The 16,944-nt window shown below is 40.5% G+C and overlaps 1 protein-coding gene and 1 long non-coding RNA gene across 13 annotated transcripts in view; one reads left to right on the forward strand and one right to left on the reverse strand.

The window, feature by feature from the left end:
* Nucleotides 1-16,944, forward strand: part of Exoc2 (exocyst complex component 2) — a 165,938-nt gene that overhangs the window by 75,577 nt on the left and 73,417 nt on the right. For all 12 annotated transcript variants that reach the window (NM_134414.2, XM_087589737.1, XM_087589742.1 and 9 more), the window contains 1 exon segment: nt 2,705-2,823. In NM_134414.2, the coding sequence (NP_599241.2) occupies nt 2,705-2,823 (119 nt within the window).
* Nucleotides 1-16,944, reverse strand: part of LOC120097838 (uncharacterized) — a 34,205-nt gene that overhangs the window by 2,158 nt on the left and 15,103 nt on the right. Inside the window, exon 2 of the long non-coding RNA XR_015641592.1 lies at nt 16,423-16,580. This is a non-coding gene — a long non-coding RNA (uncharacterized LOC120097838). The remainder of the gene's footprint in view (nt 1-16,422; nt 16,581-16,944) is intronic.

Raw genomic sequence — 16,944 nt, forward strand, 5'->3', positions numbered from 1 at the left:
ATTGAGCCCAGAGTTTCACTGAAAATATTCCTCCTTAAATTCTAAAACTCTGAATCTGTGCTCATCAGAATTAAGATTCTTCACCCCACCTCCCTACCTTTCCAAAACGCCTTCTTCAAAATGTTCTCTAGTATATAATTTAAAAAGAAAAGCAGTAACTTGTACCACTAAACATAGATTCTTTTACTGAAACTGCTAGTTTTAAGCTTGATGCTAAAAAGAAAAGAAACTTATTTAGGTCTAGAACTAACATAGTACTTACCAACCGAAACATTTTCTAGATTTTTTTGAGACAGTAACTTTATCTTTCTATATAAAATGTTTCTCAGCTTCTTCAATTTTCTGTTAAGATGGTATAGGATTATCAAAACTTTTAAGGTCATAGTGTATGATCTAAAGAGATTTACAATTTTATGCTGGGCAACTGCTAAAGAGCCCAAGTGGTGTACTGCCTGCAGCCCTAGCCAGGAACATCACAAGGGAAAGGATGCATCTTCTGTACAAGAATAGTGCTGTGCTTTGTGTAGATAGTGAATTGGGCCTGAATGAAAGTGTTAGGAGTTCTGAAATATCCAGATGCAAAGCAGCCATGTCGGGAGGTGTTGCAGTGGATTATCCTCAGCAGGAAAGAACAGAACGTATGTTCTTAGGGAAGGGAAGACGTAAGCTCTGACTTGCTGCATTTATATCCCAAATAAGAAAAGAGAACAGCTCTTGGGAGAGGAATATATCGGAGTGGATTTGGGGAAGTTTGTTTGCATTGAATTCCTCATACTAAGCTAAGTGTAATTTGTTGGAGTGTGGTTTTCTTCTGAGGGTAGTGCTCTCATAAATGAGGACGGCTTATAGGTGCCTTCTTTATATGGGCAAAAATCCTTTTTTAAAAAATTATTTTTCTTGGATATTTTATGTATTTACATTTCAAATGTTACCCCTTACCTCCTCTCCCATTCCCCTCTCCCCCTTCCTCCCTTTTTTTAAGTTGGCTTCCCACTTTCATCAGGTAAACATAGATGTTTGCAGCTTGTGGACAGTCACAGGGAGGGCAGACAGTCATGGTGCTGAGGGGGCAGAGTTGCTGCTCTCTGGGGAGTCAGGTCTCTGAGCTGTTAGCTCATGAAGGTCAGGGTTGTGTGGTGGATTCCTAAATGCACGTCAGGTTTCTATTCAGCGTTTTGTTTGTTGTGAACTTATTACAAAATAGATTTGTTTCTCCTCTAATTAGCTGCTAATTGAGATGTCTGAGTAATGAGTAACCACTACTGAGGAGATGTGGGTATGCCCCACAGTAATTAGGACACGGCTAAGGTCACAGCTTGTAACCATCAATGAACATTTTCATAGACCACAAATTTTTAACCTCAAGGCAACTTTTTAACCTGAGGGTTAAAAAGTATTTTAGTGCAGTAAGTTCATTTGAACTTCCTTCTAGAGTTAATATATGTGCGTTATATAAGGGCTCAGGGCCAAATGAGGAATGTTTGACAGAAAATATATTCAAATTGTCTATATGGATTTGAGTATTTCTTGTACAAAGAAAACTTTAAATATTTTAAGAACTATTGAAAAGCATCCATCTGCATTACATTTTATAGAGAATTAGTTTCTCAATTGTAAATTAATTTACTCCCTAGAAGTAAGTGCATGCCCTCAAAGAAACCTTAAATTTTAGTGGCCTCATACTTAAGTCATTGTAGAATAGTGTCACATTGCCATCCAGTGGCCGTATTTTATACCAGAAGAGACTGGGGGGTGGGGATGGGGTGGCGAATTCACCCAGTTTCCTCTGCTGGCTCCCATCTAGGTTTGAAGAAATGAATCTCAATAGAAAAAGCTTGAGAGAAGGGACTGTTAAAGTTAGTTTCTTCCTCTTCCCCAAACAAAAAGAACCCCCACCCCAAGGTTAGGTTGAACAGTTTAGCACTGCATGGCTATAGTTAATGCCTACTGTAATGTGATTTGTTTGCTATGTTTGTATCTGTAGGAGTAGAGGAGGATAGGAGGGTCCAGTAAACCTAGTGTGATTGGCAGATGTGAGATGGAATTCTGATCACTATTGGCCAGCTAGTTTCTTCCTTCCCCATTCTCTTCATCTGTCTCTCTGTCTTGGTTCCCCCTCTTCTTTTCTTTTCACTCTATCTACCCCTTTGGTTTTCTTCTGTCATATTTTTCTTTAAATAAAATAAAAAGTAAGTTTAAATGTAAAGAAATATTCTCACCAGAACCTTACAGTCTTTGGCCTTTGTCGAATTGGCTTTGTCTTTTTTGCTGACTGTTAGGCAAGAGGTAAATTAAAACTCTCCAGCTGTGTTAAAAGCACTAGCTGCTCTTCTAGACGACCTACATTCAATTCTAGTGCCCACATGGCAGCTCAGAACTGCCTGTAACTCCACTTTTAGGAAATTCAATACCATCTTCTGACCTCTACAAGCTCCAGGAACGCACATGATAGATACTCTTACATAATGAAGGCAAAATATACATACACATTCAATTTTAAAAAGAAAAATAGCTTTGTCATTTGCTATTGAATGAAAATAATGTAGTATATTTCAATATAAACTAAGCATTAAAGACAAATATTGGCAAGGGCCTCACTAGTTGTTTAAATTTTAGTTTTTCTTTAAAGAAACAGTAATAATGTTCCAATATATCAGCCTTCACCTTTGCTGTTGTAACAGGAGCCTTTGCTTGGCCTTTTCAGGTATCTTTCTGACCTCCATGCTCCTGGTGATCCTGCTTGGCAGTGTATCGGAGCTCAGCACAAGTGGACCCTCAAACTCATGCAAGACTGCAAAGAAGGCCACATGAAGAGCCTGAAAGGCAAGAGATTCTCTTCCAGCTTTCTTGCTTGTTAATGCCTAGTAGTTAAGGGGACGATGGCAGAGTTTCCTGGTCTTGGTACCTGTCTTCATTGTTGTCGGCCCCTACCTACTGTAGTACTGTACCTCACAAAAGTAAAGAGAGCACTTTTTCAGAAATCTGTGGAGTTTGTTGACTAGTGATACTGACAAAAATTTATTTTATAGAGGAGTTAATTTTTACAAGGGTGGACATGATTCTGTAGAAACTGTATTAGTCCTTGATAAGTTCCACTCCTCATCAGACATATCCAGAATCCCTTGTGAATTAGGCAAGTACCAAGTGCTAATAGATAATGGGGAGTGAAGGAGAGGCAGGCCTTGCCTCCTGGAGCTACTGGGAGAGGAACTATATTAAGCATGCAGCCAGGCAATTAAAATGTTGAGACCAGTAATAAAAAAGAGAAACGTCAAAGATTTTCAAGGAAGGTAGCTGAGAAGAATGTTTCACACAGTCAGTTAGAGAAGGTAGCTTACAGAGGCTCCATGTTACCTAAGAACTGGAAGTAGCTACCAGGCAACCTCTAGCTCAGGTAAGGAACTACTGACTAGGACTCTGGGGTAAGTTTATAAAAAAGAAATTAAAGCAATGTTTGCGTGTATGTTTATTGACTTTTCTTTGTTGAATTCTGCCACTCAGCAAATACGTATTAGTGACTCTGTTTCAGTTGTAGTGCAGTCCCAAGGGTCTGACTTGTCCCTGCTTCCAGCGTGGTGAAGGAGGCAGCACGTAACGGACCACAGCATTCCGCTGTGTAATGTGTCACTTCCTTAGACAAGAGAAGTTCTGAGTGGCACGGTAGCTCACAGGAGCAATTGTGATCTAGGCTCTGAGGGTCAGGGAAGGGGTGTTATAAGATCTGTACTGGAAAAAAGAAGAAACATCTAGACTTGGAAAACTGTTCTAGAAAGAATATCAGGGAGCCAGAGGCAGCTTTGTGTTCTCTGTGGCTGGAGCAAAGCATGTGATGAAAGCTACAGGAGTTCAGGCTGTCATAAAAATGATGAAGTAACGGACCTTGTTAGCTGCTTGGAGGACTTTGGAGGTTGTCTGAAGAGCAGTGAGGGAAATAGGGAATTACTGATTAGTACAGGCAGAGAAACATCCTTGCACTCGTGTGGAGAATGGATAAGGAGGAGGGAGTCTATAACAGGGGTGTGAGGTTGGCAGAGTGATGCCAGTGTGAACTATGGGGTAGAGTCAAGGCTGTTTAGGAAGTAGAATGGATAGGACTTGGGCAGGAAGGAGGAGCAGGGGAATAACTGCCTGCAGTAGTTCATTAACATGGTGGTGCTCTTGTGAATTAGGGAACATAGAGTGAGTTTGGAATTGTCTGTCATGAAAGAAGACAGATCTATCCAAGAGGTAGTTGGAGTAAAGATTCAGAGACTTGGAGGGGGTTTGTACCCAGATTGTCCCTTGAAGTTCATGCATTTTTCATGGAGATGGGAAAAACAGAAAAGAAAACCAAGAACAGACTCTGGAGGGCTTCATTAAGTGACTGGGAGAAGAGGAGCCTGGAGTGGTAACAGTGAAGAGGTCACAGGGACAGCATGGCCACACGACACCAAAGTGCACTGGTTTTAAAATTAAGAGAGAAAGAAGAGCAAGAGCATCGCGGGTTGAGCACCAACGGTGGTGCTGGTGTCCTTGGTGAGAGCAGCTTTAGTGCCTGAGACTCCCGGGAAGGGAGTAGGGATGCCAGCCAGGGCCCGGGAATGTGGAGGAACAAACAACGAGGGCAGTGTTGTGGCACCGTGGAGTGGTTGCTGGGAAAATGGAGCCTTCATTTGTAGTGTTTTGTCATTAGTGAGCTGTATGTAATTAGTGTACATAACTTTTCAGTTCCAATTCTGTTTCTGAGTTGGATACTTTGGAAACCTTGTGTTTCGTGAACTGATGTCACAGTCTCAATTGTCAGTAATTGTTTTGTATTAGTTGCAAGGGAAGATGACAGTATATGATAAGGAACATCTTTGGAAATCTTTTTTTTTTTTTCTTTTCTATTTTTCGGAGCTGGGGACCGAACCCAGGGCCTTGCGCTTGGTAGGCAAGCGCTCTACCACTGAGCTAAATCCCCAACCCCATCTTTGGAAATCGTAAGAGTCCTTTTACATACATGTGTCAGCTAGTCATTTTTGAGTCTTCTCTGTTCTGTTGACTGACCAGCAGATTCCTGGGGTGTTTTAACATTTGTCATTTACTAGCCTCTAATAGGCATATTCTGCCTTTTGACATTGTGACAGAAAGTTGTGGTCTACAAAGTTCAAGTTTTCAAGCTTGAGAGTTTACAAAACAAACTAGCTCACTCACAGATAGACAAAACCTAGAAATTGTTTGTTTTATGTAAATGTATTGTAATATGCTATGCTGCATTCATGGTTATCAGTGTGGCTCACACAGTCCACAGATTAAAGATGGCTCTGCCTGCTAGGTTCTCTGACACAGAGTACCAGTCACATGTACAGGCTACATGGTCGGTGTGCTGGTTGTTGTGCTAGAGTCACAAGACAATGGTGAGCAGACCTCTTGGAACTTTGGATCTATGGAACATATAATTTTTTCCAGTGCCATAAGTGCATGTTCGATTGTAAGTGTGGAAATCTGGGAAGTGCAGAATGTGGATTCTGATGAAGTCATACTGCAGGGTAGCTAGTCTGGCAGCATGACAATGGAGCAACACTGCCATTGTCTGCTTGCTACACAGCAGGATGCATTTCTGACACTGGGTTTTCTTACCTGTGCTTGTCTAAAGAGATAATGCAGTGTGAAAGCACACAGTATACAGTATTTCTGAGATCTTTCGGCATGCTGGCTCGAAGACAACATCCCACAAACTTTCATGCCACCTTTGCCTGAGAGAACTGATGAGCAGTATTCCATCACTGAAAGATTCGAATCTCCTTCCTCCATGCTGGGGTGGGAGCATGGCACTTGTGTGTGTTAGGCAACTGTTCTATCACCCAACTGCAGGCCCAGCCCCTTCTCAACTTCATGTTATGTATTCATATGTATGTATGTATGTATGTATGTATGTATGTATGTATATATGTATGTATTAATGTACTTAAAATGAGCATTTCAAAGAGAAAGTGAAAAAGCATTACATGTAATTCGATCCCCCTTGGTTTTTTTCCTGAAAATTTATGTAGAACTTCCTCATTAATTGAAAGAATGTTAGTTAAAAGCTTTACCTAGTTTATTTCATAGGTTGTTTTTCTTAATTGGAAGTAAAACACAGTACCTTATAGCTTTTTGAACCACTCTGCAGACTTCATGGCCATACCATGTGATTTGCTAAACTCATTAGGCAATTTAAATAGGTAATTACCAAATTTAATTTTTCCTTTATTTTCTGAATAGGCTTAAATTTGCCTTTGTTTTGTTATAATAAATGCTAATATGAATTATTTAAATAATTTTTAAACATTAGTTTTTATTCTTTAAAAGTTCCTCACATTTATACAGTGTATATTGACCATTTAACCAGTCTTGTCTTCCTCTACTTTCTCCTAGTACCCGTAACCATCTCCCTTACAACTTGTCTTTTTTTCTTTTTGTTTTTAATAACCCCAAGTCTAATTAAGTGCTGAATGTAAATAATTTTAACATATAACATTTTTAAAAGACTGATGCAATCTTTGAAGCAGTTTTATTATATTATTTTAGAAAATCACATGCATACACATATACACACACAGTGCTGGGAACTGAATTCAGGGCCTCAATCACCAAGCATGGTCACGAAGACACACACACATACACACACACACCAGATATGTCTGCACACACAATTTCTTATAAACCTAGCTTAGTTTAATCAGTTGTTAGCAAATAGCTAATCGTTCACCTGTTACTCCTTCCTCCTCATTCTATATTGTTTGAAGTAGACTACATAATTATGTATTTTTTAGAGGCAAGGGTGATTTAAAATTTTTAAATTGAAGTACCAATATTAGTACTTGAAATATCAGTAATTTATTTCTATTTGGGGGTGTCTTATTTGTTTGTTTCTTTTGAGACAGGATCTTTTTATGAAGCTGGCCTAGGCTGGCCTAGAACTTGCAGGTCCTCTAGTCTCAACTTCTGAATACTGGCATTGCAGACACATACTACCATGCCTGATGTTAATAACATGTATAACAAATGTTTGTTAATTTTCAAGTTCAATTTAACTTTATCCAGAGCCGTCCCTAGGTGTTCATGCTATCCCCTTTACACCTGATCTTAGCCAAAAGCCAGGAAGCATTGCTCCTATCTCCTTAGCTGGCTCTTTTGTAGATGAATTGGCAGATGTGCCTGGTGCACAAGCAGCGCTTGTTTCCTAACGCAGAAGAGCCAGGTACTCGGGAAAATACATTTGCTTTGACCTGTTTTGCAGCACGGTGTTTTCATGTCAGCATTATATGTATACATGCCATTGGATATGCTACCCCTTTCACATACACAGTGTCACAGGCAGTGTAATGGTGGTACAGGTCTGTGTGCAAGGGGGAATCTTTAGCTAAAACATGCCTTAAGTAGAAGTTTACAGGGAATAAACAGTTGTTCTTTCATGTAATCTATAGTTGTTGGTGAACTCGTAACAGATACTTAGAATTTTCTTAAGTCTGTGGAAGAATCGCCACTAAGTGTGTGGGTCCTCCGTCAGTCATACTTTCCTAATGCCATTTGTTGGATTTCTCTGGTGAGAAGGTGTCACAGGAACCACTGACAGATGTCCCTTGTCAGTACACACTGACGATGGGAAGAAGGAGTGTAGGAGTGTTGCACCATCCTGTTCTCTCCAGGCCTGTGACTGACAGCATACCCCTCCACTTGTCCCTGTGCTGCACTGTTGTACAAGTGCTCCACCCAACTGGGATTTCTCTGGCAGGAAGGCAAGCTAGCCCTGGGCTACTGAGGAAGATCTGTACTGAAACTTCCCAAGCTAGATGAGCCATGTCTACTTTCTGTGTTTTTTGATGCTCATTTTCTGTCATAGGTGGATTTTATTAGGGAACGGTTGCAGAGTTCTAATTAGTAATCAGTTGAATTGATACCCTCAGCTTAAGTATGTGATCTGAGTTGACACTGAAAAGATGAAGGTGACTGCTAGAAGGGCCCAGAAATTACGGTTGCATCTGAGCAGGATACTCGAGCTTTCCCTCTAGAGCGTCAGGACTTGGTTGGCAGGGTTAGAGAAGTCATTGCCATTGGCCTGCCCGGTACCTGTGGCTTGATTGGGCCGACCCCTGTGTTCAGAGACAGACCGAGCCCCTGATTGCCTGTCAGGTACAAGCTTGATGATGTGATTGCAGCTCTGTTGAAGGCTGCTGCATATGAGAAGGTGACTGACCTTCCAGCTGTCAGGTGCTGTTTAGAGGTGATGTGTGTGTGCTCTAGAATGATGAGACCTGCATTGCATCTAGAACTCTGTTGTCAAGGTGACATGGTTCTCAGTGGGTATCCTCAGGACCCTTGTTTCACAACAAAAGCTGGCTGTCCTTTCAATCCATAAGCAGTGGATCTGAAGGCTTTCTATTCTAGTCACTGCACTTAGACTACTAACTTTGGAGAAGAGAAATGGATGCAGTTGTTTAAACCCAGACAAAACAGTGGCTAAGAATTGAGACAGCTAGTGAAATAAAACCCAGTTTAAATGGATAGACTATAAATATTAAAAGCAGGGAAATAATTCTTGGTGTCTTTTAAAAAAAATTGGCCTTTATACATGACTGTGGTCTATACTGAGGACTGGTAGGACCTCCTTTAGACTTCAGTTGTTACAGTATTAGTGTACAGCCACCCTGGCAGATGCTGCTCATCAAATGAGTCAATGAGAAGGCTCACTACCTTCCTCAGAGAGCTGGCATTCCCAGATTCCCTCCCTGTTCCCTGGATCCTGACCCTGAAACCCAGATACGACGTTTGGGATTTTTTACATTAAGGAAGAGTGTCAGGAGATAAAACATGTTTTATGTTGGAAAAATATAAGTATTTTTAGTTTTTTCTAAATTTCATGATTTATGTACATTATAAGACCTGATTTTGAAAGTTTAAATACAGACTCAGGATTTGAGTACTGTGTTTTCTAGCCTGAGCTGAGTTTCTGGTGCCCTGAGTGCAAAGCACCTAGTACTCTGAACCATTACACAAGTCAAAGTTTTTCTACTGCCTAAGGATTGGTCTCTAGGAATTCCTATGAAATAGATCCAAAATTAGTGTACGTCTTGAGGTTTCCTGCCAGGAAAAGCCTTTGGTTAACCCCTGCTGGGATTCTCAAACAGAACTTTAGAAGGTGGCCTTCAAAGGTGTCTTCTTCTTTGTTCCTGAAGTGGCCTGAGTTTACCTCTCAGGCCAGCTGGCTGTCTGGTAAACTGGGGGAAAGGCCATCAGCTTGCTCTGACATCTTTGGATCTGTGCTCTAGGTAGGACTTCCAGAGGGACTTCCTAGAATCAGAGCTCAGTGAGGGGCGTTTAGAAGAGGAGCCAGAGCTTATGTAAGCAACGGGTTCTTAAAATAGACACTCAGCAGAAGGAAGGAACAGTCATCCATGGCTCAGGGTGTCTTTGAAGACTTGGAGGGGACAGGTCACTCCTGAATGGTCTTTTCTCAGTATTCACAGTGGCGCGTGGGCTGCAGGCAGTGAGCTGCTCAGAAGAGGCTCATAGCTCCGCATGCTCAAACCCCTGGGTTTGATGCACTGTAAACCAACCAGCCAACAGAATAGACTTTAATGATTTCAAACGTGTAGTAGATTGTTAAACACCACTGTAAAACTAAAAATATTTGTTTGCCCAAGAGCCTTAAGATACACAAGGTTTGATTTTTCAGCTGGAGCTCATTCAGTGGTAGGGATCTACAGTTTGGTTACATTTTATACAGAAAAAGTAAGCTATGTTTCCATTGATATTTATCTAAACTATAGCATTTATCTTTATGTACACATTTTCTACATAAGCATTTTGAATAATAGGGTTACTAATACAATTTTGGTGTTTTCTTAACAGAAGAGTAGGGTAGTTTCCATGTATTAGAGTAAATTTCAGTCCCTATTAGGAAACTGTTGGCTTCATTGAATTTTCTTTAGAATTATAAAAAAATATATTTCCACAGTTAAGACAGTAGACATAGGTTATAGACATATTAATTTTTTTTTAAAAAATGATAACTTTTTCTTTAAAGTTATAGTGTAGTTTGTACATTAGGAAGGGTTCATCATGGAGTTCATTTCCTGGAGATTGAAACACTGAGATTGAATGAGTGAATCTCAGTGTTTGCCGTAGCATACCCTGAATGATAACACTTAGAAGGAAAGAGATCTACATCTTTTTCCTGCAGCTAAGTCTCCTCTGTTATTGGGCTCATAACCCCTGAGCAGTGTGGCAGTGTCCAGTTGCAGACTCCTGGGAGGGAGTCCTCCACCTGGACTGTTGTCTTTTGTATGCTGTAATGACAGTGTTTTGAACTGGCTTTAGAAGAGGGAATCCGGCAGGATTGGGTACTGCCGTAAGTCTGGGAGCTCTATAGGGATGCGCAGGATACAGTGGATGCAGAAGAGGGAAGCATCGGAGAAGTGCTGAGCCCAAAGCAGTCTTCTCCCCGGGCGGGGGACGGCAAGAGTTTCCATTCTCTGTCGTGTGTGCGTGCGTGTGTGTACGTTCTGTTTTTCAGAAGCAGGAAGAACATCATGAGTTAGATTCAGAGTGCCCACATTAGAAATTGCTGCTGGTGTCTGAAAATGGCATGTGTATTTAACAGTTGTATTTGCCAGAATACAAATTGACAGTTTTTTTAAAACATGATTGATTGTAGATTTTAAAACATGTGTATAATGTGATGACTGTCTTAGTTTACCTTCCTGTTGCTGTGATAAAACATGCCCACAGCCGATTGCAGTAGAGGGAGAGTTTCACTTCAGCTCATAAAGTGTAGTCCCATTACTGAGAAGCCAGACAGGAACTCAGCAGGACAGTGTCAGGAGCCTTGGAGGCAAGAACTAAAGCAGAAGCCCTGGAGGAAGCGGTTTATTCTCTTGCTCAGCTTGGTTTCTTATACAAGCCAAGCCCCCCTGCCCAGGGGTGGCATCTCCCATATGTCAAGAAAATGTTCCACAGACTTCCTACAGGCCAGTGTGATGGAGGCGTTTTTGCAATTGAAGTTCTTCCCAGATAACTCTTGGACTTGTGTCAGGTTCACAAAAAGCTAACGAGCACAATGACAATTTTACCTTTCAAATAAAAATAAAGACCAATAGTTGGTACCAATAACTCAGACACTTTTTTTTATAAAAGCAGTTAAGACTTTATGAATTCAGTTTGCCTTTTCAGTGGCATTTTGGGTCTGCACAGTAAAATAAGAACTGTTCTGTGTGCCGTATGGAGGAGCTGGGTCTTGTTCTCTCATTAAGTGATCAGTTCACCTTTCTGTTTTATACAGATAGATCACAAATGCTTTGTCAGAGAACCTCTTCTGTGCACACTCCCCCCCCCCCCCCCAACCGATTCTCTGTGGCTTACTGTACAGCTTGAATGTCCTTTCTAGTAGGAATTAAGGTTTAACCCTAAATGTCAGGTGTACTCAGTGCAGAACATTTACAAAGTAGTAGTAAAATGGTGACATTTGCAAGTATTTTTATTCTGTATTCTCTGATTTTTATCATTCTTTGACTTGCATAATATAGACATATTTTCCTGAATGTCTTCTATTTATACCTGCTGTGAACTGTAAGACCTTAATAAAAACAGGGGCTACCCTTTTTGGTTAGTCTTACACCCACTTTATTACAAACTGTTTCACCGGCCAGTTGCTGTTCTAGAATCTTGAAAGTTCACGTCTTTAATTTTGTTTTCAAAATTCATTTCCTTTTCTTTTTTTTTTTTTTTTTTTTTTTTTTTGTTCTTTTTTTCGGAGCTGGGGACCGAACCCAGGGCCTTGCGCTTCCTAGGCAAGCGCTCTATCACTGAGCTAAATCCCCAACCCCTCATTTCCTTTTCTAAGCTGTTGTTTTGATGTTGAAGTACACACCAAAAGTGTGGCCTAGAACCCAGTCGGGAAGCTCAAATGTGAGGAGGCAAACTGAGAGGTGACTGAGTCCTTGGGTTAGTTTGGATTAAATTATTCCCTTGAAATTGAGGAAATCACTCTGTTGGAGCTTCTAATATATAGAATCAGAAGATCAAAGAGCATTTTTATCTGTTGACACAGGTCTAATTCGTGAGGAATTTGTAATTCTGCCTTGATACACCCACCCCCACCCCAGCCTTGGCATTGAAATTCCTCTGTGTAGTGCTTGAAAGGAATCCTATCCTGCCTCTGCCTGGAGGCTCCTGGGCCTACATGTTTGGTCAACAAGCAACAGTGGGTGGTCGGGCTGCAGCACAGGACAAGGGCCCGCTGTGCACAGGAAAGTGTGTTCAAAGGTGTTTAAGGGTGGCAAGGAAGTAGGCTGCCCTCCTAAGTCTGGGGCCGTGGATCAGTGTCCCCCTGACCCCCACCCCCACACCACCACTATTGTAGACTGTGAGAAACTTGCTACGGGAGGCATGAAAACACAGGGAAGGTGTTCCCCTGGCTGCACATCTGCAGGCTTTATGTATGAAGCCTGCTAAACAAAATTTAACAAATATTTGCATTTAAATTAGAAAATCCTTGCTTTTTAAAATGTGATACATGATAATCAAGATATATGACACAAGCTAAGATTTCCTTTCTTTTTTTATAGAATCTTCTAAAAGTCCTTATTGCTATTTGAAACTGAGCGTTTCGAGTTCACACATTAAGTTTGTGGGCTTCACAAGAGCCCTTTCTGAAACAATTAAAAGTTGAAGAGCTTTTATCTAGTAGAAATTCCATAGTTGGTAGCAAGTTAGAAGTAGGAAGTTAGAAATGTTTCAAATTCATAGCAAATGGTGACATTACTAGGACCGGTCTCCTTTAGGTCCTAGGAGCACTCCTGCAACTTCTAAACCAAACTTCCAATTGGTTTTCTCTTAGTAAAACAAGACTTCTGTTCAGTGTTTATGTTATTTCAAAAATAATTTCCAGATTTGATCTTTGTTTTAATTTGTTCTGCATATTTCACATTAGAAGAAACTTAAAAAGAATGTTGCTTCTTGAGGTTATAGAAAATTTAACTGGAAAAGTAAGACTTTGATTGTGTATGAGTTTCATGTTAAGTGTCTTACAAGGCCTTTCCTTCAGACATTGGGCAAACTTATAACTTGTTGCTAGTTTGGAAACTGAAGGGTGCAGCTGTATGTGAAGCTTTACTTCCGGAACTGTGTTGATATGGTTTCTGCTCCTGCATGGACCTCCTGAAGGAAACTTCCAGAGACCTCTTTGCATGGCAGTTATACAGCAGATAGCTTTCACAGATCCATAATGAAGGGGGGTTTAATCTTATGAGTCGTTCATTCATTCATTTGAGGCACAGTTTTAATTGTGTTCAATGTGAAATGACAAATAACAACTGCCAATCAAAAAGTATGCATTCCACTTTGTTCTACAAGGGTTTCACAGTTGCATTGTTTAAAGCATTAATCTTCATAGCCTTATTTTGCAACATAGTGAGCTGCTACCCATAGCCATGCGACTTCCTCTGCATATGAATTCCTACTGCTGTTAGTAAATGTAGCAGCCTCATATCTGACAATGAAGTTTTTAAAGTTTTCCATGTGCTGCAGATGTAGCTCAAAGGTAAAGTGGAGCCAGTCCTGATCCTTGGTGCTGCCAGTAGCTTCCTTCCCCAAAGTTCTACTCACCAAAAATCTTAAGAGTTTAGTTTTTTGAGAAATTTTATGTTGAAGAAAACAGTTGATTTGTTAAAATTCATGTTAACTTAGTATTAGTTTGAAAAAGATGGGGCCAAATTTTGTTGCCTGTCACCTACAGAAAAAGGCCCAATGCAGACAGTAAAGCCTAAACTGTGGTGATGGAGAACACTGTCCTCAGCTGGTTCCCAGTGGCCGGGCCTGTGAGCTTCCAAAGGAAATAAACTAAGTGACACCATCTTCAGTTGTATGCTCTTTGTAAAAAGATGGTCTTCAATTGTGTATGCCTTTACAAAAAGATGGTTCTATTTTAAATTATGTGCATGGGGCAGGGGGTGTGTGAGCACATGAGTACCAGTGTCCAGGAGGCCAGAGAAGCACGGAATCAATTGCCTTGGAGCTGGCCCTACATGAGTGTCCTATAAGAGCTTCCACCCAGTCATCTCTTCAGTCCTGGTTGCGTATGCTTTGTGTATCATATTATAAGGTATAAATGAAGAAAAGGCTGACTTTTGTAGAGAATTTTAAAGTCTTATGCTGATTCTATAGTTTACAAAAAATGTGTTTCTCTTGTTCTTCATTGTCCTATAGAAATACTCACTATCAAAACAACTTATCTGTAATCATCTTCAAAAATAAAAGTATCGAGTCACATAATTTAAGCTTTAAAGGAATGTCAGAATCCACAAGACCTTTTGATTTTTGACATGGCAATGCTATGTGATATATGGTTTGTTTAAAATAAATGTCTGAGTAAATTTCCTCCTAAACTTACACCTCCTCCGCGTTCTGTGACACACTGTGAGACCCTTGGCCAGAGGAAAGAAACTAAACCTTGGAAAGAGAAGCTCTAGGTTAGTGCCCACCGCTTAGCTGAAGTGTTTAAAAAGAGATTCTCAATCTTCCTAATAGTGTGGTGACCTTTAAATACAGTTAGTTCCTCCCATTGTGGTGACCCCAACCATAAAATTATTATTGTTGTTACTTTATAACTGTAATTTTGCTACTGTTATGAACTGTAATATAAATGTTTTTGAGAGCTAGTTGCAGGAGTCAGGACCCACAATTTGAGACCAGTTGTTTAAACTCTTGCATGTAGCCCTGCAGCGCCACCTTCTGGTCATTCAGCTCATGTACTGTTTACAAAGATATTTCAAGTGCCAGTTGGACCTGCTGGGCACATGCTGTTTCAGCTACCTACCGTGAGTTTTTGCTAGTAATGATAATTATCAGGTAAGAAATTCTTTCTTGTGTAGCTAGCAGAGCACTGATGTGGTGCTTTCTGACAGAACAGAACGTATTATCAATATCATTGTTAAAGAAAACAATGAGCCAATCTTTAAGTTTCAAAATTCAAGCCTTCTTAAACTAGGAATAACATCAAACCATTTAACTTAAAGTCAAAGCGCCAGTTATGGAGAAAAACATTCTTTGAGGATTCACTTAAGCAGTGCTAATTCCAATCTTTGTAATGCAGGTGATATATTTTCATGAGGCTAGAAAATCTTTCCTACTTAGTCATAAATGTACAGCTTTAGAGCCAATGAAAATAATGTGGGCCATGTATTCATAAAATAAAAGCATTTTTGAAGTTCTAAATGCCCATATTTATACACATTATGAATTTTCAGATATTTTTAACATGTTATTACGTTTAAGCCCCTTTATCTTTCTGGTACATCATAAAACTAGTATTTTGATATTAATTTCTTCTATAGTTAGTAACAGTAACAATTGTATAAACTACAGTGTGTAAAATGTCATAAATCATGAAAATTTCCACACAGATTTTCCATGTAATACGCAAGGAGATCAATTGTAGATAGCTTTATCCTGTCTGTCTGAAGTCCTCTTGCCATCACTGTCATAGCTGCTGTGCAGAGGCAGCTGTCAGGGAAGAGGCTTTACACTTGCTCAGTTGAAATTTAAAGTTAGTCATGGTGGTAAGGTCCAGGCAGCAGATTCTGTCCACAGTCAGGAAGCAGAGAGCAAGGAGGGCTCGTGTTCAGCTAGCATCCTCCCCCGTACTGTGCAAGCTAGTATCTAACACAGAGAGCAGTACTGCCTACTTGAGCGTGTGCCCTCCCACCTCAGCACAGTCAACATAATCCCTCATGGTGTGGAGGACACGTACAAGTCCATTAATACCAACGTCATACTGTTTGCAGTTTTAAACTTTACATCATATACCACTTATTTTACTTTGCATTCTGGGTTATAGAAGTCTTATGCTACATGTAGTATATTCTAAAGTAGTCATAGATGAGCAGTAGTTAGCACAGTCATCAGAACATGGTCTACAAATAATTGTATTCCACTTAGGAAGGGAGGAAGGGAGGAAGGAAGGAAGGAAGGAAGGAAGGAAGGAAGGAAGGAAGGAAGGAAGGAAAGAAATCTATCCAAGTGACATCAGTTTCATTCTGTAAAACCCACTGTCGAATATAGCCAGTACTATACCATGCTTAGTGACACACAGTGACAGGACTCAGGAAAAAGGGTCCGGTTCTTTCTCAGCACATTCTCTGAATAGCAACTTAACTTGAACTATTTATTGACTCATTTTCTGTCCTGAGTCGACCACAATCTAAAGACCTCCAGGAAAATGCACAAAGGATTGCTCAGTACATACTTGTTAGATGTTACTGAATAGCTCTTATCTGTCTTGCCATAGGAATAAGTCACCTTATTCTCCTCAAAATATTATTTTAATTTATAAATAGTACTTTTCTTTAGAACTTGAAAATATCCATATGCTTTTAAACTTGAATTACAACAGTTTTTAGTAAGTAACTTGAAATCAGTCACCTGTATCTTGAGGGAGTTGTCTGTGGAAGGCCCAGTGATGTGGGGAAGAGAGATAAAATACTCAGTTCTTGTTCCCCAAGGAGACAGTGGGCTGGATTGGAAGCGAACAGTGCAGACTGTTGATGAAGTTGGCAGAATGGAGCACATCCTGAATGATGCTGGAGGTGGCGGAGATGGAAAGCAGTTAGAGTTGGGGGTGGGGGACTGGCCAGGGAGTAGCTGTGGTAGTTGCATCTTTAAGGATATGAGTTTAACTGGATGAAGAGACATGGTGAGTGAGGCCTACTGGCGGAGAAAGTGGGAAACGAGGCGAGAAAGCAGACGAGGCCTTCTTTCTCCTCTTCCCCTCAGCCAACAACAAAAAGTTCCACATTTTGAGACAAGATCTCATGTAGCCCAGGCTGGCCTGAACTTGCTTATGTAGCTAAGGCTGCCATTAAACTAGGGATCCTCCTGCGGCGATCTCCTAAGGGCTTCACTGACAGACAGGGGTGGAGTTCCTTGACAGAAGTAGAAAGTTCA

The sequence above is a fragment of the Rattus norvegicus genome, chromosome 17 (assembly GCF_021556685.1).
Source record: "Rattus norvegicus strain SHRSP/BbbUtx chromosome 17, alternate assembly SHRSP_T2T, whole genome shotgun sequence".
NCBI classification, from domain to species: domain Eukaryota; kingdom Metazoa; phylum Chordata; class Mammalia; order Rodentia; family Muridae; genus Rattus; species Rattus norvegicus.